Source organism: Ursus americanus, chromosome 31, assembly GCF_024610735.1.
Source record: "Ursus americanus isolate L20-20 chromosome 31, mUrsAme1.1.p, whole genome shotgun sequence".
Lineage (NCBI taxonomy): Eukaryota > Metazoa > Chordata > Mammalia > Carnivora > Ursidae > Ursus > Ursus americanus.
In genome coordinates this window covers 13,164,527-13,190,841 of record NC_142157.1, presented here as the reverse complement: position 1 = coordinate 13,190,841, position 26,315 = coordinate 13,164,527, and the positions used below count along the sequence as shown (strand labels likewise).

Here is a 26,315-nt window from a genome sequence, read left to right as displayed (position 1 = left end):
GAGGAATTCAAATGTCATTTAACTGAAATGTAAAGGGAAAGGGGAAAAAAACCACAACCAAGTAATAAAAAAAATCAAAAGTTTTGCTCTGGGCAGGGAAATGACCTTTTAGAGTAATCATGTGATATTTTTATTCTCTTTTTGAATATGAAGAAAAGATTATGTCACTCGAGTTGACATTTCTTAGCAAGTAGTCATGTCCTGGTGCCTGAATTTATAACCATGGATCGTTGGAAAGGACCTTCCTGCCACACTCCACAGGAAATAAATATGCATGGAAAGATACCGGAAAAAAGTTTTTTAGGGTGTGATATGTGACCCAAGGTAGTCCATTCAGATTCTTTTCCTTGGAAATGTGAATCTTGAGTGGAGTGGACACTTGGGTTGGGGGATGGTAATTAGACCTGAGTCATCCCATGGCAGCGCTCTAAGGATGGGTCCAGGTGATGCTGCTCCTGAGGACCAGGGCTGCCATAGCCCTATTCTTAGGAGGCCAGATGGCCCAGCTTCTTTCTCCCTTGACTTTGTAAGCCTGTCACTGTTGTTTTCAGTATCCTTGCATGAGTTGGTCAGAGTTAGTTTCTGTTGCTTACAACCAAGGAACTCTAACTCTAATATAAGACCCAAATGATTTTACAGATAAAGGAGCAAATAAATAAGGGTAATAGTCAATAATAAGTTTACAAAGTCTAAGAATCATTAGGTTTTATATTAATATAAGATTGTAGTACATTTATATGTTACTATGAGATTAAGAATTTTCTAGGGGCAAACGTTTGGCCTCCGAACTCTTTAATCACACATCCCGAAGAAGAAGAAACTTTTGCGCAAGCATACTCAATAGAGATATAGCTCTAGATATTCTCCATATATTTACTATTATATTAATTAATGCATTCTGAAGCACATAAAGATAATTAAAAAGGATGAGATTAAATAATAACTGTATTATTACTATGTCATAATTAGATACGAAAATTTTTTTCTGCATCCCAATGATGCCTTGCAAGCACCCCGGTACTGATGCTGCCTTCAAAGACCACTGGTCAGAATGTGGGGCTAATGAATTACAATGATCTTGGGGTCTCAAATATCATTTAGTGGCTTTTGGGATCCTGCAGAGAAATTGTTTTACACCTGGTTCCCATATGTCAAAAAGACACTGTAAAACTATAAACTGTATGGAAACAAGAAAAATGTAGCCCAGAATATGAAGAAGGAAAAACAAAAAGTCTCAAATAAGTGGAAAAGGAGCAATGCCACTAGGTAAAATAAGAAACCCTTGAGTCAGGGGCCCTGGGTGGCTCTGTCGGGTGAAGCGTCTGCCTTTAGTTCAGGTCATGATCCCAGGGTCCTGGGATAGAGCCCCACAGCAGGCTCTCTGCTCAGCGGGAAGCCTGCTTCTCCCTCTCCCCCAGGACCCCCCCCACTTAAATAAAATCTTTAAAAAAAAAAGAAACCCTTGAGTCTGAAAATCTGGATGATTTTCAGATTAAAAACAAGACACATACCCAACCAAAAAAGAGTGACAGAAGAAGGCATTTGCCAAATTTCATGCATGTGTTGAATGTTTCTCTGCAATTGTCCTTAAACCTCAACATCATTTTACCAACGCAACCAAATAGCTTTGGAGCTAGAAGGCAACTTAATGGTCATAAAGTCTAACGTGTTCATTTTCAGGTTAGTAAACTTCAGCTGGAGAGAAAAGTAAGTTTCCTGAGGACAAATGGCATTTTTATTTGATATGAATTCTCACAAGAAAAGTAGCTAAGGAGGTAGAAAAATGCAAAATTCTATTAAAAACAATTGCCATAAATTACTTTATAAGGCAACAGGAATCCAAATTATGAGTTCAGGAGCCCTAGGAAGTAAAGAAGATTGGGAAAATCATCCTGTCCAGAGAGGAAATAATGGAAAAAGTCACCAAAGTAGACAGTTATGTAAGCATCTCAAGGGAGAAGATGCTAAAAGGTTGGAAAATTCCAGGCAGAAAGTTGGGATAGTGAGAGGCTATTGGAAGGAACAGGAGGCCAGAGGGAGATCAGGGCTGAACAGAAAACAGGCTAGAAGAGAAAACAATAATCCGTTCAAAGTCGAAGCCACGGGAACATTAAGGAGGTGTATGTTAATGACTCTGTAGCCCTTTGCTTTGATTATATTGGAATTCTCATGCTTTTTGAGGTTCTTCCAATAAGGCTTCCTGGGCTGCTTGAAGGTTGTACAGCAACTCTGTTCTCTATTGCTTAAGTCCTGTTTCCAGGGAGAAAACCGTGTCAAGAGGTCTCTGAGGGCCTTAGGGAGTTAGAACAAACATTAAATATGTGGTTTCCTATGTGGTTCCAACAGACCAGACAACTTCAGGAAACTTGATTTGCTATCACCATACCACAAAACCCCTGGCATCTAAAGAGGGCAAAGGGAAGAGCGTGGGATTTTGTTGTTGTTGCTAAGAACAACATACTGCAGGAATGAGAACTGAAATTCTAAAACCACAGATTTTTTTCAACAAGAAGAGGCCATAAAATTTATTATACCATCTAATATCCTCATTTTGTTGATGAAGTTAAGATAGTCTGATGATTAATCTGGACGTGGTACCCAGATATTTGGTCAAACATTATTCTGGATGTTTCTGTGAAGGTGTGTTTTGGACGAAATTAACTGTGAGTGAAGCAGATTATCCTCCATACTGTGAATAAGCCTCAGTCAGTAAGCGAAGGGCCTTAACAGAACAAAGACTGACCTCCACTGGGTAAGAAGGGCTTCTGCCAGCAGACTACCTTTGGACTCAAGCTGCAACTTTTCCCTGGGTCTTCAGCCTGCCAGCATAACATTATATTTTGGAGTCACCAAGCCTCCATAGTCACATGAACCATTTCTTTAAAAGTCTGTCTCCTTCCCAGCCCCCAACCCCACCCACCACATCCTGTTAATTCTGTTTCTCTGGAGAACTCCGGCTGATACAGATTTTGGTACTGAGAATGGTTCTTAGAGGAGCAGAATCTTAAAGATGAGTTTTCTAAATTGGTTCTGGGGTTTCTGGAATTGGCTTTCTAATTTGGTTAGATCAGAGACATTAATGGTTCTATTGCCAGTGGTAAAGAACACTGATAGCCCATGGCATGATGTGGCAACAGAGGTACTCAAAATATCAGCACTGGAAACTTCTACTCAAACACTTACCAGAGACATGGTTCAGGGCAGTATCTTTGGACATTTTGTCAAACTAATGAATACAAGGATAGTGGCTGGTTTCTACTAATGTCGCTGGACTAAGTGAGGGGGAAAAAATGATGAGCTCAGGGATTCAAATTCCCCGCTCCAGTGCTGCACAAATGACCTGAAATCTTCTGTGTCAGCCCTGAAGGAGACTCTTCTCTCCAGTAGATGCAGAGTTGAGATTACTGAGAGCCAAACCTAGAGTCTCTTTATTAAGGGTGTGGGATAATGGTGGGACATAAACTTGGATCAGGCTGAATTTGCTGATATGGACCCACTAAGCAGAGACTTTGCATTTAATATTGCAGCTTAGAAAGTCAGAAAGGGTTGGCTGGTTGGCTCAGACATGGACCAAAAAGTTGCCCTAGTAAATGAACTTGAAATACCAGAATTGTACTGGTTTACTCTAGAGGAAGAGATTCAAAGACTTAGGAACACTGGAATGTTAGGGTAGATTGTTCATTTCAAACCTACTCACCCAACAAGGGAGCCTCCAGAAGACATACTTTTCAACATACCTGTGAGAAACACATTTTTGAGGGGAGCCCCAGCATCCTTGAGAGCTCTATTATCACTCTTCCGTGTAGGCTAGAACTTAAAACAGGAACTGCTGCCACTGAATTAGGAAAGCTAAGTGCAGTGGGAGTAATTGGATCACAGAGTGGCAGGGGCCAACTGGCGGACCTCAATGGCCAAGGGCAAGGTGGGCACGGTTATCATAATGGGCAGCAGAGACAAACCAGTAATCAGAAGTCTCTGAATTGCAAGACCTATGGTGTTGCCTAGTTGATCTTGCTGATATGAAAAGTGAAAGAGATGGGAAGCCTTCTAAATTCTTACTTTAATCTGAATAAACAAAACAGTTCTAAGTTAAATGAACAAAAGTCTAACCTGAATCATCAAAACAGTCATGGCCCCTCCATCAATCCCAAAATTTGAGCTGGTTTACAGACCCAGAACCTCTTGAATGAAGGGGAGGTCACCCCTTGAGAAAGGACCCCAGTATACTGCCAAAAATTTACACTGTTAAACTGCCTCCTAGCCTTCCCCAAAGGGACCAATGGCTTTTTACCAAGGTGACTGTGCACTGGGGAAAAGGAAATAATCAGACTTTTCTGGGATTGTAGAGGCTAGTTCTGAACTGACACTAATTCCAGGAGACCCCGAATGTCACTGTGCTCCACCAGTCAGAGAAGGCACTTAACAGAGGTCAGGTGGGCAATGAAGTTCCTTTCAGACCCATCTCACAGTGGGCCCAGGCTTTTGTTTTGTCATTGTTAGTTTAGGAGACTGGGATAAATCAATGATTCTTCATGATTTTGGGGTCACAAACTCCTTACTGAGTTTTGTGAAAGCTTTAATATTTTCTCATCAGGAAATTCATATTCACATAATGTTTTGCATATAAGGGATATCAAAAATGGTCTCCTGACATTCTCGTATTTAATATACCAAATGACGTTCAAGGTTATCTCCAGCCTTAGCTTTCAGTGAGTCTATAAGATGACACAAGGTAAGTGATTCTGTGCAACCACTACGCCTATCCATACTAATGTGATTCCCTTGGAAATCTGTCCTCTCTCCAGTCTACCTGGCACTAGATCTTTCCCTTTTTTAAATATTCAGCTCATACCTTGTAATGGAGATCGTGTAGTGCTTTCTCTAAAGACATCAAGATCACACTGCTCCCTGCACTCTCCTTGACTTTGAACAGACAAACTATGCACCTCGAGCTGTATGTGTCACTTGATTATGTATGACTTTGTACATGTGCACATACGTATGGGACTGGACCTCAGTTAAAGAGCCGAGTACAGTTGACGCTTGAACAATGTGGGGCCTAGGAGTACCAACCGCCCACACACAGTCAAAAACATGCACAAAACTTTTGGCTCTCCAAAAACTTAACTACTAGGTAGCCTGCTGTTGACTGGAAAACTTACCGATAACATAAACAGTTAATTACCACACATTTTGTATGTTGTATATATTATGTACTGTATTCGTACAACAGAGTAAGCTAGAGAAAAGAGGATGCTATTAAGAAAACCACAAGGGTGCCTGGGTGGCTCAGTTGGTTAAGTGACTGACTCTCGGTCTCTGCTCAGGTCATGATCTCGGGGTCCTAGGACTGAGCCACGTGTCAGCTCTGTGCTAAGCGTGGAGCTTCCTGGGAATTATCTCTCTCCCTCTCCCTCTGCTCTTCCTGCTTATGCTCTCTCTCTCAAATAAACAGATAGAATCTTTTTTTAAAAAAAAGAAAATCATAAAGCAGAGAAAATACACTTACATTACTATGCTGCATTAAAAATAACCCGTGTATAAGTGGATCTGCACAGTTCCAACCTGTGTTGTTCAAGGGCCAACTGGATACAGAATATTCCTCATTTATGGCGCACTATCATCACTGATCTCTTATTTTTTCATTACCTTTTATTCCCAATCACCTCTCCCATTGTTCTGTCTTCTGCTCCCCCACAAAAATCTTCTTTTTGCTTAAAACTTTTCAGGAATTGAAATTTTAGAGCTGCAGACTAAGATCATATCATTTTAGTCCAAAACACTTACTTTATAATAAGAACAACTGGGGGCACCTGTGTGGCTCAGTCAGTTAAGCATCAGACTCTTGATTTCTGTTCAGGTCAAAATTTCAGGGTTGTGAGGTCAAGCCCAGTGTCAGTCTCCATGCCCAGCTTAAGATTCTCCTTCTCCTGCTCCCCTCTCCCTCTCACCAAAAAAAAAAAAGAAAAAAGAAAAAAAAAAAAAGGAAGGAAGGAAGGAAGGAAGGAAGGAAGGAAGGAAGGAAGGAAGGAAGAAAGAAAGAAAGAAAGAAAGAAAGAAAGAAAGAAAGAAAGAAAGAAAGAAAGAAAGAAAGAAAGAAAGAGGAGGAAAGGCAGGCAGGCTGAGGGAGCAAAGAGGTGATTCTTAAAAAATATAAGTCCTCTTTGATTCACCTAAAGTCACCATTCCACGGAGAGGCATACTTGGTACTTTCTTAAGACTTCTACAGCTGCATTGAGGTAATTAGTTTGTTTTGATGTTGGGTAAATCCCTAGATAAAAAGTTTTCTTTTCTCTGTTACCAAATAAAAACTCTTTCAAAACATCTGAAATCCATTCTTGACTTCATAATAGGGTTTTTAGGTATACTTAATGTAATTTAATTTCAACAATTAAAAACTAAAATTTTGATCAACTCTCAGAATATAGAGCAGCATGCGTCAATAAGAAAACATATTATCTAGAATATTTTGAAAAGATCTTTGTCTTTCCTTGTCCATGACCCTCTTTAAAAAAAATCTTTCTTTATTCACAGCTCCTTGCAAAATGGGATGGCTCAGGTAGGCTTGCTTATACCAAGTCAGCTCATTCCCTGGTCCTGGCTAACTGATCAAAGGAGGATATCTGACCCAGCTTGTCCACCTGAGCTCCTTCTCCTACTCCAAATTCCTTTTGCTTTGAGGTGCTAAAAATCCAGGCCAGGTTAGCTATTGGCACCGGACCCACAGATCACATAGGCTGAGAAGGCTGAGACTGCTATTTTGAGTAGCCTTGAGGGGCAACATGAAAACTCCGCAGGCTGGTCTGTGGATAACAGAGAGAACAGAGAGGAGAAATTTGGTTTCTCCAGTGAGAGAGCAGAGGCAGCAAGTGGTTGTGGTTCTTGCCTTCCATGCTTCTGCTGGTTCCAGTCCTCTGCATCCTGTTCTTCCTGTCTAGGAGATTGCCCTTTGTGTTTTACTTTTTTTGAGCTAGTTTGGTTTTCCTGTCCTTACAACTAAAAGACAGTTGACTGAGACATACAACATTACCTGTAATGTTAAATAACTTACTTCAACTTTGGAAAATGTTCAGTTCAGAATATGTAAGCCTATAGGCTCGGCTAGAACCACAAAGCTATAAAAGAAACAGTTCATTTATTCATGGTTCTGCTGTAAATAATGAAGGAATTACAAATGTCTTTTCTATCAAATAAAGGTCACCTCCCCAAAGTACAAAAATAAATTCTAGCTGAGTGAAATATTAGGGTTTTTTTTATAGGTAAGAAAATTCTAAAGCTCTGCCAACGTTTAAAAATGGTTCTTCCTCCTAATTTTTTTCCATTATTTCATTCTATAAAGCACTAACTCAAATTTTCAAGATTCATAACACCTAACCACAAACATACACACATCTATATACATATATATAATATCTTTAGACATGTATAGAAACATCTTTCTACTTCCATGCTAAATCTCCAACTCTAGTCCATAGTTTAAAAAGTTTTTTGATATAATTTCAACCTTAGAGAAAAGTTGGCAAGGGAGGTACAGATAACATTTTTCCTTCACCGTTGAAAAGTAAGTAGGCCACAGGATGCCCCAGACTTTAGTGTGTGATGGCTACAAGCAAGGACATTCCCCTACATACCAACTGTACAACTAACAAGGTCAGAAGATTAACACTGATACATTTCAAACTTCATCAACTATTCCAGATGTGTCTGTCCTTACAACAAAACGATCCAATCCAGGATCATGCGTCTAATTTTGCTGTCATATCTTTTAAGCCTCCTTCTATCTGGAGGAGTTCTTTCATCTTTCCTTCAATTTTATGACCGTGACATTTTGTAGAATGTTCCCGAATTGGGATTTGTCAAATATTCCCTCACAATACATTTTTGATGACAATATCATGGAAGTGATACTGAGGGCATCCCACTGCGTCCTACTGGATGGTGTGTGATTTTCACTTGTCCCATTACTGGTTGTGTTCACTTTGGTCAATTGATTAAGTTTTGTCTGTCAGGCTTCTGTCCTGTAAAGTTTTTTTCTTTCTTTTTCCTTTTTCTTTTCTTTTTTTTCTTTTTTTTAAGATTTTATTTATTTGACAGAAAGAGAGAGAGAGAGCACAAGCAGCGGGAGCAGCAGACATGGGCCTGGATCCCAGGACCCTGGGATCATGACCTGAGCCGAAGACAAACGCTTAACTGACTGAGCCACCCAGGTGCCCCTCTCGTAAAGTTTCTGTTTTTCTTTTGTAATTATGTATTTTATGAAGTATTCTGAACAAATATCCTATCTCTAATAAAAACTTAACACACTAGTTTAGGATCCACTGAAGTTTTGGGATGAATTAATTTTTACTATGATGATTGCTAAATGATAATTTAAAAAATTTCATTATTCCTTCTGTATTTATTAGTTGGCATTCTTCTGCAAAGAAAAGCTTTTGCTTCTTTCCATTCATTTATTTATATATATGTAAGTATGCAAGTATGGATTAATAGATTTCTATCTTGTTCAATGGATTACCATCATTACTATCATTATTATCATTATTTTGATGCTCAAATTTTCCCAGATTTGCTCAGTGAGAATTCCTTTAATTTGGCTTCTGTGTCCTTTTGACACGTCTCCATTATTCTTTTAATATTTCCTTCCTTTTTGGCACATTAAGTTCCAGGTTCATCTTGTAGAGCCAATAAAAATCAGCATTTCTCCAAGAATCTTGGCTTCCTCCTAGTTGAGAATTATATTTAAAAACCAAGAGCTAGGTGCTTGATGAGCTTGCTCTCAGGGCATCAATGTTTGCTAGTCCTCTCAGTGGAAATGGCTAAGTAACATGTACACACACACACACACACACACACACACACACACACACTCTCTCTCTCTCTCTACTTGCGCATTCCATTATATTTATTTTTATATTTGTCTCTATATATTGAAAACCATGAGTTCACACTGATACCTCTGATTCCAAGGTACCAGCCCTGGGGGTTCAGTTTTCTTCCTTTCCATATTTGTAATTCTTTTCTCTAACATTAAGAAAACTGGCTCCCCTTGTTCTCATTATATTCCTGATGACATTAATGCCCCTTTAGGTAACAATCTCTCGTCTCCATCTTGACCCCTACACAGATGTCCTTCTTATCTAGCTCAGACTCTGACAACCTGATGTGGGGTCATCATCATCTCCCTAGACAGATGCTCTCCTTGTCCCACTCGGGGACTCAACATTCCATGCCAAGCACCACTACCACCACCCTCCCAGCATGGATGCCTTTCTCACCCCCTTCAGGCCCAAAACACATGCTGAGCCACACCCCGTACGCCTGTGTCTGCTCCCTGCCCACCCCCCACCCCGCCAAAGGCTTTTATTCTGAATTATTTGGGAAGAAAGGAAGGAATGAAAGGAACTTCACAGTTTTTAAGTTCAGGTACGGCTGCCTCACTTGATGCTAAAAGTGGGTTATTAATAAATAAATCACAACTTCTCTTTGACCTACATTACTCATTGGGGATTTGGTCTAAAATTGGGCATGTGGGTAATAAGAGATTTAAAGCCATAAAATATTCTGTCATAAGAACAATGTCTAAATAAATCACGAAAAGTACATTTTGTACTTTTGTATTGAAATGTTAACTATCCTATTAGAAATGAAGTTCCCCAGAGAGAAATCCATAGAAATGAGAACTGAGAACTGCCCTTCAAATTTAGTCTCTCTTTCATTTTCCAGTTCACATAAGGACTGCTTTTCCAGACATTAGTCGATTTGCCTAAAGGGGTTTACCTCCTGGGAGATCATATTATTTATTGATTAATTATATACCAGTGACTGCTAATGTATTTCATTAATAATGTTTTCAAGCTCCCTTGTCTTTTTACGTTCTGAGGTGTCCAGGGGATTTCTATAAAAACATATGCATTTAACAACAACAACAACAAAAAGGTTTTTTAAAAGGCTGTATTCATAACTAGCATTAGCAAATTGAATCTTATTTTTAGTATAATTAAGTAGCTTGATACTTAAAATAATACCAAATTTATTCTAGCAAAGGGCTACTTTTTTTTTGAAATGGAAAGAACCTATTTGGGGAACTCATATTTTCAGTATTTAGCAACTACTTTAAAAATACTTAGTTACTATTTATCAACTACCTACTATGTGTATAACACTGAGCTAGGGTGAGAATACTATTTCATGGTAATGGTAATAGCTCAAATTTTCTTTTTAAAGATTTTATTTATTTATTTTACAGGGAGAGAGAGAGAGAGAGCACAGCAGGGAGAGCAACAGTGGGAAAGGGAGAAGCAGGCTGCCCACAGAGCAGGGAGCCCGATGTGGGGCTCGATCCCAGGACCCTGGGATCACGACCTGAGCTGAAGGCAGACGCTTAACCGACTGAGCCACCCAGGTGTCCCAATGGCTCAAATTTTTCAAATGATAAAGTGTCAATAATTAGACCAAGTACTTTGCATGTATCATGCCTTTTATTCTTCACAGCAATCAACCACCCGAGGTAGAGACTATTCTTTTCCTACTTGTAGGTGAGCATTTTGATGTCCTATGGAAAATCCTGCCTCTCATTCATTCACTCATTTGGGAGTATTTACTGAGCACTTTCAAGGTGCCGGTACCGTGGTTGGCTCTAGGGACCAAGTGTTAGACTAGACAGAGACCGTGTCACCATGAAGCTTATAGCTTAGCAGGGAAGGTAGTTAAATTAAACATATGATTACAATCAAGTGTGACAACTGATTGGCCAAACACAGCATGTGGGGCTGGGGAGGTACTCAGCCAGGCACACAGAAGGTAGCTGGGTGTAGGGATGAAGAGAAGTTTCTATTCAGGGAAAGCATCATGTCTGTAACTGGTCACAAAATTTAATAACACTACACTAAGATACACCGAGAAACTGTAGTTTCTACCATTTGCCTCTGCTATGGCCTCTCTTTAAGCCCCTACTTGCCGGCGGGGAGGGTAGCAAACCTTAGTCAGATCTAATAAACCCATAAAGTCCTTTCAGATAGAGTCCAGTCTCTCTTGGATACAAGTGCCTGCTCCATCTCTCAGATGGCATCCCTTCTCCTTCCTGCCTCCTGAAGACGGGATTGTGTGTACAGGATGAGGGATGGCTTATATGACCCTACGGCAGGGAGAAGAGGGAGGGTCCTTGGGCGTGGTGGGTCTCTAGCTGCTGGGGCCCAGTGCCCCTGTGTCTGCCCAGCTGCCAGGCACCCTACCGGCCTCCCACGCTGGATGGCAGCGTCAGCGGAGCATGTCGTCCAGTCTCCTCATGCAGGCAGGGCTCCCTGTAGTTCCTCTGGGCAGACTCGGGCTCATGCGGGCTTCAGCTGGAGTTGAGAACACTCTGAAGTCTGCCTGTGACTCCTATTCAGACCCGGCCTGGGTGATCTGCTCTGCCCCTCACTGCCCATCCTGAGCAACCTCTCTAGGAACTTCCCTGATTCTCAGTAACTTTGGGGGCTTCTGGACACTAAGGGAAGGGTTTGGGGGCGCTCGAGTTGAGTGCTTCTACTGAATCACTTTACACGTCCAGGTGTAAACAAGGACATAGCTCACTCCAGTCTGCAGCGATGGCCTCTCTGGAACATGGACGGCAATGGTGGGGAGTGTGTGGGTGAGAGCTTCTTCCTGCCCTCGCTGTCAGCTTCGCTTTTGTAAAGCTCATCTCACTCTCCTGCCTCTTTCTCAGCTGCATCTTTCCATAATCTCCCTAGAATTTGGAAAGGTTTTGCTCTTCTTCCTGTTCTCTCTTGTGTGAAACCCTCTGGTGTATCCCTGGAAATTTCCTCTCTGTATGCTAAAGAGAAGATAAAACAATTTAGACAGACCTTTCTCAAGAGATAGCCTGGGTCTTGAGACCCAGAGAATCATAAGGCAAAGGCTTACACAAGGGCTACTGGAAGCCGTTGACCAGAATACTGAGCAAGACAGTGCCAGGACCAGCTATGCTCTCCGAAAGGGTCCCCCCTAGCTGCAGTGTGGAGAACAGACTGGAAGGAAGGGAGGAAGACTAAATGCAGGGGGTTCAGGGAAGCAGAAGTGCAGGAGGTCAGGTCAGAGATGATGGCCAGGACAAGGGAGAAGCCAGAGAGATGGAGTTTGGGGATTCGTGTAATAGAGAGACTGGAGCTTTGGGACTAGTTGTAGATGTGGGAGGCAAAGACGAAGGCAGACTCGGGACGAGCCTGATTTCTGACTTAAGCAACAAAACAGGACTGTGACTTGCTCCAAGACAAGAAACTCTTCATAGGAAGCAGATTTCTGGGGATGGCTGAGGCAGTGAAATTCCATTTGGACATTTTGAGGAACTGGTAGCCATCGGGGCACAGTCCTTCGGAAGCCAATAATGAGCTTCTATTGATCTTGTGAGGTGAGAAATGCAAATAAAATGTATTCTAAAACACTTCACTCCCAGCTTCAGCCATCCCTGCACATTTGATTTCTATGAGGACGTCGGGTTTCAGTGTAATGCTTCAGGCTGTGGCTATCACATCTGACTCCTTCTGCCCTTGAGGAATTTCACTAGGCAGACACCTCCATCCCCAGGTTTCAGTTCATTTGGAAACCTACAAATCGTTTTAGGCAAACTGAATCCAAGTCCTCTTACCATGGGAAACAGAAATATAAGCATTATCTTATATGGAAATAATAGCATCTTAGTATCAGACACCGTGAACACTCTGAGTAGGTGACTGGCTCTCTTTTCTAATTGTTGCTGAAAACAAAGTCTGTAACTCAAATCATCTAAAACCAAAGCCCTGACTTTGTCAGTTTCCCAACTTACGATTATTTACAAAGGTACCACATAAAAGGCCGCTCTATCAATTATTAGGTATATGTTTTTAATCTAGACTACTTTGGAGGGTATCCCAGGAAGGTGCATTCCTGAAAGCTACTGGTTTACCAGTTTTTCTTTCATGACTGAAGAGAATGACCCTTCCTATGGGGCAATGAGAAGTGTTCTGTTGTTGTTGTTTCCCACTTGACACACAAGCTGTTATTAGCACCCTAACCCAGCCGGATTGTTCAAACACACAGCGCTGAACTCAACCAGAAACACAGACTAGCCGCAGCCCAGTTATTCATCAGAAATTCACTGTCAAGCTCACTGCTGCTCAGCAGTTTTCAAAAGCTCAACTGTGAAAAAAAAGAAAAAGGTACCTGGATGGCTATTTGAAGGATATGCAATTTATCCATTCCTCTCTAGGTGCTCTGAAATTCATTCCTGGGGTAAGCCAGATCACTAGGGAGCTACATGCTTGAATATCAAACTCAATTAATTTCCACCTTCCCTAAGCTTCAGTTTCCAAAATGCAAAATGAAGTAATATTCATTCATTTAACTATTTCTCACTGAACTACTATACCCAAAGCGTTAGGTCTACCAAAAAGAGTTAAGTCAAAATTCCACCTCTGAAAGACCCCGTGTATCTACCTAAGTATTTTTATCAAAGGATAAGTACCAAATAGATAATGAAAATCCTATGTGATAAACACAAAAAGGGAGAAATACAAAGGGTAAAGAAGCACAAGGAGAGACACCTTCCCCAATCGGAGTGAGGGAAAGGTGACTGAAGGACACTAGACATTGAGACCTTCTAGAATAATGTGGCCCACTGTCCCGAGAGCAGTGGCTTCACAGGAATCCAGCGAGAGGAGGTATGGAAGGACACTGTCATACTGGTGAATAACTGCCCAGATGCGGGGGCGGGGGGGGGGGGGGGAATCAGTTACGGTGCCTTTGGCTATGACACAGAAACCCATTTGGCTTAGTAAATAGGGAAATTTATTATCTCACATGACAAAAGGTCCAGAGATAGGGCAGGAGCCAGAATTCATTGATTCAGCGGCTCAATTCTACTATCGAGGTCCGTCTTCTTCCTGCCTCTCAGCTCTGGCTCTCGCAGGGTGGTTCTCATTCGGGATGGAGCGCGTCAGGAGGGAGGAGCAACGTGGCTGCAGCACGTTCACGCGTGGCAATAAGACAGAAGGAAAGAGACCACCTCTCTTCACCTCCTTCTTAAGACGGAAACAATTTTCCCAGAGACCTTTGAAGGTTTCCCCTCACGGCTCAAAATGCTGCATTTGGGCACACGCCCATTTGTAAAGCAACTAATAAGGGCCAGGGGACTACCACAGAGGCTTAGTGTAATCATCTGGGGTACGGTCTATTTTCAAGCATCAACCACACATTCTGCTACAGTGATGTGATGCGTGCAAGCTCAGGGGCTTGAAAAGAGTCATCCTTTCTTCTGGGAATCTCTCACTGACCAAACTTACAAAAAAAAAAATCTCTGCACTTTCTTACCTCAGTGGGATACCAATTTTTCTCCACTTTCAATGCCTAGAAAGTGAGGCTGACAGAAAATGACCAAATTGTTATCATAACTACTCATTTTGCAGCCCAAACTCACGCATTTCAAGCCACACTTACCAAAATCTACGAGTTTGACTCCACCCTCAGTGGTCAACAGAATGTTATTTCCTTTTACATCCCGGTGGATGGTTTTGTTGTTATGCAAATGATGAAGTCCCTAAGGGGTGGGAAATATACATCCACCACTTTTAAAGAAACCATCAAACAAACATAACATTTTTCAGAAGGATGCGTTTGTGCAAAATCGATCAGAAATACCGGTCAAAATTAACATTCAAACATTCTTAAAATGTTTCACATTGAATTAGTCAAATCAAAGTACCTCATTTCCACTTTGGACTTTATAAAAATTAATAAACTAGAGCATCCCCTTCCCTCTTATCAAAAACTTCACTGAAAATGTTGATCTCAGTGAATAAAACATTCCGTATACTTATTTTAAATAATGGCAAATAAAAACCTATTAGTAAATTACACATTATCTGCCTTCATCACAATCACTCTCAGAAATACACGTGGGACATCAGAACTCAGGGTTCTGCTGACACACAAGGAGGTAGGTTTCTAATAAAACAAGGAATTAGTAACACTAAACATTTCCGATTTTGCATATACTCTTGCACCAATCAATACAAATGTAGTGATATTTTTCTAAAATTAGGATCCACATTTTTTATCGAACTAGGACTGCCTCATAATTAATGCATGAACAGTTTAAATTGCCTTACCAATAGTGCTTCACGTAAAATATAGGCAATTATGGGTTCACTCATTCTTTTGCCCTTCTTCAGAAATCCCTTCACAAGATCAGCCACGGATCCTCCATTGCACAGCTATAAAGGAATATTCCAAGATATTAAAATGGATATGACATGTTAAGTACTAGCTCTAAAAGGTTTTCTAAAAACATTTTTTTGAAATTGTTCCAATTTTTTGTTTCAAATGATTACTCCCATCATCTTTATGGCTTCATAAATGAATGAACATGTAAATTGTACTAATGCACAATTAATTACTAGAACACGGTTTTCATAGGGGTTACTTTTTAGAAGAGAATCTGGAGAAGCCTTGGGCTTGATTTTTAAATTCAAAGATAATAATTATGATTCCACAAATTAGTCCCAAATTTTAGGATCTAGGGCTTAAAAAAAAAGTATTCTTGATTTCTGAGTGTTTAATTAATAGTGCAATAAGATTCCATGACCTCAGTACAAGGCTATATACTATTTTATATTTGCATTCATTTAAAAACAAGCCCCCTTTCTCGGAAAATTTCAGAATACATTGAAATAAGGACTACAAATAACATTCCAGAAAACCGTTTTAAATACCATGCTTCTCTGGCTCTTGAACTTCCTCCCTCCCCAATCCCACGAAAGTAGGGGAACCTAAGTGAAAAAACAAAAGGGAAGACCATGGTAGGGGATTTTTCACATGCAAGTTCTCCAAAGTTAGGTAACATTAAATGCCACAGAAAACTTTCAAAGGAGCGGCAGATCTGCAGAACAGAAAAGCGCCAGTATTAACAGCGGAATATGAGAGGGTCGATAATTAGGTAAATGGTCCCAGTGAAGCTTGGACCCCATGAGTACTTGATCTATTAATCCCTGACCCTTCAGCCTCTACCTCTGCCCTGACTCTCCTCTGGGGCTCTGGTCCATGGTCTCCTTGGCCCTTACCCTGACCTTTCAGCCTCCTCTCCCACCTCCTTTGTTACCCACCAGTGTCTAGGAGCTAAAAGCCATAATTTTCCTGACTCTACTAACCTAAATAGAGGCAGAGAAAGTGAGTGAGAGGACGTAAGCTCCTGGCATCCTAGTTTGAAATACCGAACACATTTTCTCCCAAACTTTTTCCTAACATGGTGTTTCGACTGTATTGGATGCCCGACACTTCTGATATGTTATGGATTAGGTAATCATAGCTCAGAGACGTGTTGAGCGCATACTTTGTGCCACAAACATTTCTCATCCATTCACATGAGTTATCTCTATACCTCGCCCTTCCCTTAGTAGGTATTATCATGTACACATTAAAGGTTGGGGAAGTGAGACAAAATCATAAGGTAACTGGTGAAAGATCATGCAGTAGTGACAGAGCTAAGATTGGAACTTGGACGGTCTGATTCTAGAATGGAATCTTCACACTTAACTGATTTGCCTCTGATATCTTTCTACATTCAAAGAAAACTTCTTTCAGCTTATTAAGTAGATGCAGCCCCAGCATCCCCAAACCTGCATTTTCTTCTGCATCAAGAAGGGGAACACCATTTTGCTGGAAAAACAGAAGACTCTTGCTGCCCCCACTGTGGCCTACCATGATTGGTTCAAAAAATTACTCAAAATTGAAAAGAAATTAAAATTTCTTTAAATTGCATGGCACTTATTTCAAAGAGCCAAGTTTTAGGGGGGTGCCTGGGTGGCTTAGTCGGTTAAGTGCCCACTCTTGATTTTGGCTCAGGTCATTATCTTGGAGTTGTGAGATCAAGCCCCGCATCAGGCTCTGTGCTAGGCATGGAACCTGCTTAGGATTCTCTCTCTTCTCATCCTTCTGCCTCTCCCCTGCTCTCATTTTCTCTCTCTCTCTCTCTCAAACAAATAAACAAAAAAACAACAACAAAAACAAAAAAACAAGTTTTAGGGCCAGTTTTAAAATATCTAAAAATCACTGTGGGGAGACCAAATGTCCTTTCCAATTTCTCCAAAGTGTGGCTTCTTTTTGGCTGCATCTTCTGGGGCTGACTGTTACATTAATGTAAGAGGAAATAGCTGGAATGTTACATGGGGAGGATAAAGGAACCCTAGAGAAAGTGCAGGAAATAAAAAATGAAATACAGGAAGAACTAATGCAACCTTGTAATTCACACTAAGCAGTTCAAATTTCACTTTTTGTAGTCAATTTTTATTTTAAACAGTTGTTTTTACCATCTAGTAAAGTTTAGAATACTTTAGGATTTTTTTTGTAATGAATTCTTCACTTTGTTTTTTAAAGTAAGGTTTATTGAGATATCATTTACATAAGATAAAATTAACCCAATTTAGCTGAAATTCTGAGTTTTGACAAGTGCATTCATTGTATAACCACTACCACAATCAAGATACAGAACACATCCAGGACATAAAAATCTTCCTTGCGTTTCTTTGTAGTCAAACCCCTCCCTAGGCCCTGGAAGCCAGTAATCTGTTTTCTGTCCCCATGATATCACCTTTGCAAGACTGTCATAGAAACTGAGTCATAGGTTGTAGCCCACTGAATCTGGCTTCTTTGACTTTACCTAATGAATCTGAAATTCATCTCTGTTGTTGATATTTCTTTTCTAATGTTTTAATGTTGTTTGCTCCTTTTTTTTTAGAGAGAGAGAGAGAACGAGCGTGAGAGAGCATATGCAGGGAGAGGGGCAGAGGGAGAGGGAGAGAGAATCTCAAGCAGACTCCACACTAAGTGCAGAGCCTGATGTGGGCTCAATCTCACGACCCTTAGAGCATGACCTGAGTCAAAATCAAGAGTACGATGTTCAACCAACTGAGCCACCCAGGCACCCCACTGTTCATTCCTTTTTTAATGCTGAGTATTCCATTGAATAGATAAGCCACTGTTTGTTTATTCTTTCAGTAACTGAAAGACATTTGAGGTATTTCCAATTTGGAGCAATTATGAGCAAAACCATTGTAAACATTGCATACAGGTCCTTACATGGATATACTTTTCATTTCTCTTAGGTAAATGCCTTAGACAGGGGATTGTTGAGTCCTATGAGTGGTATGTTTAATCTTCTAAGCATCATCCAAACTGTCTCAAAGTAGCTATCCCAATCTGCATTCCACTAGTGGTGTAAGAGAATTCCAGTCGCCCTCTATCCTTGCCAGCAGATATTATGAAGTTTTTTTAAGCCATTCTGCATAGCAGTGTTATTTCATTATAATTTTAATTTGGATTTTCCTAATGACTAATGATGTTAACCATCTTTTCATGTGCTCATTTTCTGTTCATACGCTTTCTCTGGCAAAGTATTCAATTTTTTTGTTCAATATTTATTGGTTATTTGTTTTCTCATTATTGCATTTTGAGAGTTCTTTATATATTTAGGGTACAAGTCCTTTATCAGGTGTTTTGCAAGTATTTTCTCCCAGTCTGTGGCTTCTCCTTTTAGGAGACTGTTGAAGAACAGAAATTCTAAGTTTATCAGAATACTATGGAATCTACTTTTTGTTTTGTATAAGGGAAATCCTTGCCTAATCCAAGGTCACAAAATTTCTCTCCCATATTTTCTATAGGAAATTTTATAGTTTAGGTTTTACATAGGTAGGTCTATGACACATTTTTATTTAATGTTGATACATGGTGTGAGGTATGGATTATATGAGGATGACCAATTATTACAGTACATTATTCTGTTAGTCAAAAGTATCCAAGAAAGGTATGACTCTGAATTGAGTTTAAAATCTAGTTGCCAACAACAAGAATAGGGGAATCTTAAATGCATATTGTTCAGTTAAAGAAGCCAATCTGGAAAGACCACATACCATATGATTCCAACCATATGACATTCTGGAAAAGGAAACATTCTGGAGACAGTAAAAAGATCAAAGATTAATAGGGGTTGAGGGAAGAGGAGCAGAGATGAGAGAGAGGGAACACAGAGGATTTTTAGGGCAGTGTAGCAACTCTGTATGGTTCTGTAATGGTGGATATAGTTATTATGTATTTGTCAAAATCTGTAAAATGTACAACACCAAGAGTGAACCCCAGTGTAAACTACTGGGTGATAATGATGTGTCAGTGTCGGTTCATTGATTATAAGAAATGTACCAATGCTGGTGGGGAATGTTGATATTGGGGGTGGCTGTGCATGTGTGGGAACAGGGGTTATACAGAAGATCTCTGTACCTTCTTCTCAATTTTTCTGTGAATCTAAAACTGCTCTTAAAAAAATAAAGTCTCTTTAAAAAACCATAAAACACACAACACAAAGAATGAAACTTAATGTAAATTATGGACCTCTGTAAATAATAATGGATCATTATTGACTATCAACTGTAACAAGTGAACCATGCTAACCACAAGATGTCAACATTAGGGAACACTGGGGGCAGGGGGTTTATGGCAACTCTCTGTACCTTCCACCCAGTTTTCCCACAAAACTAAAACTGTTCAAACAAAAATGTGAAGTCCTAAAATAATAATGAAGGAACATAGAAAATGTATCTAGTTATGATAAGCCCCTTACAACAGTGTCTTCTCAGAAACTAAATTAATCTACTCACTATTGAAATTTATATCTAATACATTTTAACATAAATGGGGTACGAACACAGAAAATATTCTTGATATATATGTTTTCCTTATAATAGTATATTTGGTTAAGAAGGGATTTTTAGAAGAATCATTATTTATTCCTTTATATTCAACAAATATTTATTGAACTGTTACTATGTGCAAAGCACTGAGACACTGAAGTAGGTTAGAGATGCCCAGGGCAGCTTTGGCCCCTAATAAGCTTGAAATACTGTCAGACCAGCAGTTTTCAAACAGGGACGATTTTGCTCCAAGGGGGACACTTGGCAATGTTTGGACATATTTTTTATTGTTACGGACTAGGCTTGAAGCTGCTACTAGCATTTAGAGGTCAGGGGTGCCGTTAAATATCTGATATTACACTGAACAATCCACAATCATTTGGGCCAAAACATCAACAGCCCAAGACTGAAAAACTCTGCATTAAAGAGATAGAAAAACAATTACCTAGATTATATGTTAGGTCTTGAATTATAATTATATGGGAAAAATAATAATGAGCAAGTACTGCAGAATGCCACAGACGGATTGATAACATCAAGTTGGAAGGGAAAAAAGGCAAAGATTTAAAGACAAGATAGAATCTGCTCTTGTAGATGTTGACAACAGTTTTCTCCAGTTGTTCTGCTGTATTTACTTTGGTTATAGTGTCTCCTGCAGTTAAGAAGTGTACTTTGGGGGGGATTCAAATTTATCAACTTTTTTCTTAATGTTCACTGTTTTCTCTTATTTGGTCATACTCAGAAGAAAGGCTTTTCCCTAAACTAAGATTGTTACAATGTTTTTCTGTTTTCTTTTTATGATTTTATCACTTTTAACACATTTTGATCTTTAATTCACTTATAGTGTTCTATTTTTTTAATTTATTTTATTTTTTAAAGATTTATTTATCAATTTATTTGAGAGAGACAGAGCGAGTGAGCAGGGGAGGGCCAGAGGAAGAGGAAGAAAAGGAATCTTAAGCAGGCTCCACACCCAACATGGGGCTTGATCTCATGACTCTGAGCCAAAATCAAGAGTCAGACGCTCAACTGACTAAGCCATCTAGGTGGCCCTCACTTACAGTGTTTTAAATGTGTACTATTTAGTTTGTTCCTAATAGACAGTCTGCTACCATATGAGATGTCACGATTGCTATATGCTGGATTCCGGTGAATGCCTAGGTCTTTCTCTTGATTATCTATAGAATTCCCCTTATCTCTCTGTTCTTGTCAAGTATCAACTTGTTTTAAAGCCTGTAGCTTAAGAGTTGGTTTACCAAATAAAAGAAGTCATCTCTTATTATCTTTCCAAAAATTTCTAGGGTCTTCTCACACATTTACTCTTCTAGATGAAATTCAGACTCAGCTTCTCAAAGATAGAGCTATAAATAATGTGAATAACACAATAAATAAATAGGTTCAATAATGTAATTATTTCATAAGATATTTGAAAAAGAGTAACCACTTATTGGTTGAAACTTTTAACAATATGAAGCTAGAATGACCAAAAGTTAAAAAAAAAAAAATGACTAATGACCAATTAATGACTCAAAGTTAAGGAAAGAAACCAAAAACCAAAACACAAAAACAAAGAAAACTTCCAAAGTGAGGACGATTTAAAAAGCCCACTAAAATCCTCAAACTATGGATCAAAAAGAAAAATAAAACTCCAGTTTCTTAATATTTAGGAAATATTAGAAGAATATTTTCTACTTAATATAAAAACTTCATTTATAAATGTGATGTTAGCAAAAATGTGTTCATCAAAAAAAAAAAAACTCTACAGAGCTCAACAGGAAGTGTTCATACAGTAACAAGCAGCCCACTCTATACTTGAAAAGGGATATAAATTTCCATCCAATGAATAAATGAATGAGCAAATAAATGAATTTATGAAAGTTGGCAAGTAATTGGAGGAAGAGCTCTGTAAGAAAAAATCTGATTCATGGAGAGATTTACAGATTAAGCAGCCCATGGGTTGGCTGGCATGCTAGTGTGTTACAAGACTTTCTTTCTTTCTTACCTGGGCATCCAGCCTTCAATAATGGTTCATGAAGAATGCTAAAGTCACTTTAAGTAGAGAAGCAACCAGGCTGAATAAGGTAATTAGAACAGATTGTGTTGAAAATAAAGTTTGACTTAGTTTTTAAAGAAAATGGGACAGACTGCCAAAGGCAAATATAGCCTGTTATCAGAATCAGACTCAAAACAAATACACAAGATACAATTTCCTTTTATACAGATAGCCTTTACAAAAAGGAGAGTTTTGAGGAATCAAGAAAGTACATACAGCCTTAGCTCTTAATGCTGGAATGCAACCCTCCAATCTGAAACTCTACTCTTGGGGTGAGAGTTGTAACTATGATGTAAGGAAGAATATTGATGAGACTCACAAGATAGTAATTAAGTCATTTCCCTTCTATGACTTTACTTAAGTTCATTGGATTTTTTAAAACAAATATGTATATAAGAATCAAAGCAGGAAAAAACTTAAAAGTTTAAAAAAGAAAGAATGTCATTCACTCTAACAACTGGGATCACTGTGCTCTAATTCTGCAGGGTTACTGAGCTGGACTGTAGTGCCAGACACAGAATCTCACAACTGACTGCACTAAAATGCAGTTTTTTCACGATGCTACAATGTGAGTTGCTCTCTTTAAAAAGAAAGAACAAATAAAAGTCACACTAGAATATGAGATGAAAGACATGAACATCAGTGTTCTAAAGACGTTTACAGAAAGTCAGTGGTGACAGCAAAAGAAATGATTTAAATGGACTACAGGTATGAAATATCAATAAGCCACGAAAAAATTTGTGGTTGAAATCTTGCTAAAGGTGCTCAACGTAAGACCACACCATGACCTTCCTAAAGCCTCATTTAGAATTAGTGAAATTTCAAATATGCTCTTGGATGAAATTTACTTTTTTCAACTAGCATAAAATGCCTTTCCTGACTAATCAGGTATTTTATAGGTCTAGGTAAACAATATGGAAAAAAAGTTAGTCAAGCATTTCGAGACAACAAAGTAGTAAACAAGAGGCCATGATAACAGTCTACACACATCAAATATACTAACTACCATTACCACTAGCAATAATGGTGTCTTATCAAAGGCTAGACATCCAAGTCTATCTGAAAATACAAATACAGAAATCTAAAGCAAATAAATAACGTCTCACCATCAAGTTTAAATTTTGTTATTTGAATTTCACCTGATAATTCCCTAAAAAGCTATTAGATAATTTGAACATTTCAGTTAAGACATTGATTTCCTACATACAGTCTATAATTAGTTTATATTTTATTTTACATTGGCTAAATAATTTTTTTACAAATATTTCTATTTCTAACAAACACTTACTTTTTCAAGAAAAAAAAGGCCCTTTAAGAAAAACAAATAGAAACTCTGAAATATTATTTGAGTTTAATATATGGAAGGACTAGAATAAATTAAATAGAACAAATAAATTATGAAAATCAGATATTCACATTTTACTTCCAGATAATGCATATCTGAAATAGTGGAAGACTTATTTCCTTTTATCCTCATATTATTCTGTTTGCTATATATTGTGATTGTTAATAATATATGTGCAACTTGTTTTCAGAAGTGTTATTTAAACTAAATATCCAAATACTTGCGGCTTTTAAAATGTCTGATTTCTGACACTTACGTTTCATTAAAAATCCATGCCCAACATGACCATTTGCATATCATCGTTGATTTTCCAGGGTTTCATTAAATAATTAGTGCCTGGTTAGAGAGTGCACTCGAACTAAAAATATTTGGTGCCTATTACATGTGCACCCCTATGACAGCTATTGATGATCTACCTCGAGTTGAGTCTTGAAGTCTTTTTGATGAGGGACAGGACTCTTCCTTACCTCTGCCCGGCATGGGCCTCCCATCAGCACCCTTCCTCAGGAGCATCTAGTCTGTTTTCAATTTCATCTGGGGCTCACCTTCCCAACATCCTAATCACTACCCTCACAGGGAAAGAGGGACTAAAGTACAAAGACCAAAATAACTCCTGTTTAGAAACCAGGAAAAAAAGAAACAACAAAGCAACATAAAATTGCACAGGGATGGAGAGCAACAATGAAATCAGAGACAGAACTTCCCCAAAATACAGAGACTTGGCTGTGTGCCATTTTTAGCAAGAGGTCTCATTCTCTATCTAGAGTAGTGTTAAGGTGGGAAACAAAGAGAAAGGGGAAAATGCCTTTTTCTTTTGTGCACCTACTTTGTAAAGAATATGTACCTAAGATTTTTTATCTTCTAGTATTTATAGCTCCAAAAGTTAGAGTCTGTGTAAATCTAGATGCTTGCCCTCTGAAGTCATAAAATTCCCATTTTATATATAAGCTTGAGACATATACATTTTATCCACTTATTTGTTGATTCATTTTATTTTTTTGATTACTTACACTGAAGAAAAAAAATTGCGTCCAAATATTTTAGTTTTTGAAGAGGTTAATGACAGGGAAAATCACAAATGATGAAATATTCTTAAATCGAAAATCCTCCCCCTCATTGAATGTATGCTGGTTGCTTTGCTTGACTATGGCTGTGTCTGTTCTTAGGGGAAATTACTGGGTGAGGCGTCCTGTGGACCTTGACCAGGAGGAAATGAAGATGTGAACAATCCCCTCCTCTCGGACCCTGCCCAATGCCTCCTACACACGTTCCATACAGAGAATAGCCAAGTTTGTTTCTCTAGCTGCTGTCTGAAGCAGGAACAGTGGTTTAGTTTCTAGGATAGAAAAAGTCTTCTGAATGATCTGAAGAAATTAGGTTGAAATGAAAGCCCAATGGGGGAAGAGGGCAAATATAACAAACATGGAAATTATGAAGCAGATTGTAGGTGCCAAATGTCAATCGGCCACAAATTAATTGGTTGAACTATTCCTAAAGATGCTCGAAATGAAATAGCACCATGAATTCTCAAAACCCTCATTTAGAATTAGTCAAATTTCAAATATGTTCTTGAATGAAATATGCTTTTGGTCAACTAGCATAAAAAGCCTTTCTTTCACATAAAGAAAAGTAAAAACAATGAATTTTAAACAGAAGTGTATTTGTTTTTAAATGATCGTGAAGGATTAAAATATATAAAATGAAATGCGGATGTTTCTGAATTAGGCAATAGATCATTAAAAATGAAATTGACCTTAGGGTTCCCTTTAAAAAGAGTTGCATCCAGATGAATGAATTATGTCATATTTAGCCTATGCAATTCTTAAATTGCCAACATAAATTAAATGGGGATTTGTAATGGGGGACTGAAAAACCCTAAGGATAGTTTTGCAACACAATGCTATTAGAAGCTGCTAGTGTTCTTTAATCGAACAAAACTGAAGTATAATTTTCTTAAATCAGAGTTATGCTAATAACAAAGCAGCACTAAAAATGAATTCTCTAATCAGGCTATAGTCAAACATTTTAAAAAACAATCTAAATCAAAAGGGATGAGATTCTATAAACAGACCATTAACTAACTTCCAAAGACAGCCTTTGTAAGTTTTCTAAATGTATTCTGCCTACACTGTGTTTGGAGAGCATATATTTTTACTTAAATTTCTGAAAGAAGACTACTAATTTCTATAATTGACATTTCTGACTTTTATTTTTCAATTCCTTTTTTCATTATGGATCTGTTTCTGGATTCTTTATTCATTGCATTCATCTATTTGGCTTTTCCTGCAACAATATCCACCATATTAATAACTATAGCTTTTTAACAAGAATTATATTTTGTCAGGGAAGTCTTTGTGACTTCAATTGTTTTTCATTTATCCTGGAAATGCTTTAAGGTCATACAGTCTTAAGACCATATTCTGTGGGAGGCCACAAAAGCAGAAACTTGTATTTTCTAAAACTCATTCTAGTTTTTATTTGGCTCATCAACATTCATGTTTGAATCCTTTTGTAGAAACCAGTCTTAGTGAATGCCTACAGATGAAAGTTGGATCATATGGTAAGTTTATGTGTAATGGTAGGAGACACTGTTGTACTGTTTGCAAAGTAGCTGCACCATTTCACGCTGCTGGGGCAACACGCAAGAGCTCAATGTGCACCCACAATCTCACCAATATTTGGTTTTATTAGTCTGTAATTTCAGTCACTTTAGTGGTGCATACTATAGTGTGACTGTGGTTTTAATTTAAATTTTACCAAAGACATTGAACATATTTTATATATATGCTTTTGCGAAGACTCCAAGCTATTTGCTTATTTTTTAAAAAATTTGGGTAGATGCACTTTGTTAGGTGAAGTTTCCATCTATTCCTAGAGTGTTGAGAGTATTTTATCACAAAGGGGTAATCAATCTTGGCATGTATTTTTCATGATTTTTTTTCTTTGATTCTCTTAATGCAGTGAATTGTGATGCAGAGAATTTCAATTTTTTAAAATGTTTTAGTAAACTTGCATGCCAGGAACAAATCTCATTCAGTCATGATATATTAACATCTTTATATATGTTACTGAATTTGTTAATATTTTGTGAAGGATGTTTACATATATGTTTATGTGGAATGTTAGAATATAGTTTTCTTTTCTTGTAATACCTTCACCTTCTTTTGTCAGTATAATGCTGGCCTCATAGATGAGTCAACAAGACTGTTTCTTTCTTAAAGATTTCACA

General features: G+C 38.5%; 1 protein-coding gene across 1 annotated transcript in view; it reads right to left on the bottom strand.

The window, feature by feature from the left end:
* Positions 1-26,315, bottom strand: part of MYO3A (myosin IIIA) — a 232,053-nt gene that overhangs the window by 173,593 nt on the left and 32,145 nt on the right. Inside the window, exons 5-6 of the mRNA XM_045775374.2 lie at positions 15,120-15,224; positions 14,449-14,548 (exon numbers count right to left, since the gene is read on the bottom strand). Of these exons, the coding sequence (XP_045631330.2) occupies positions 14,449-14,548; positions 15,120-15,224 (205 nt within the window). The remainder of the gene's footprint in view (positions 1-14,448; positions 14,549-15,119; positions 15,225-26,315) is intronic.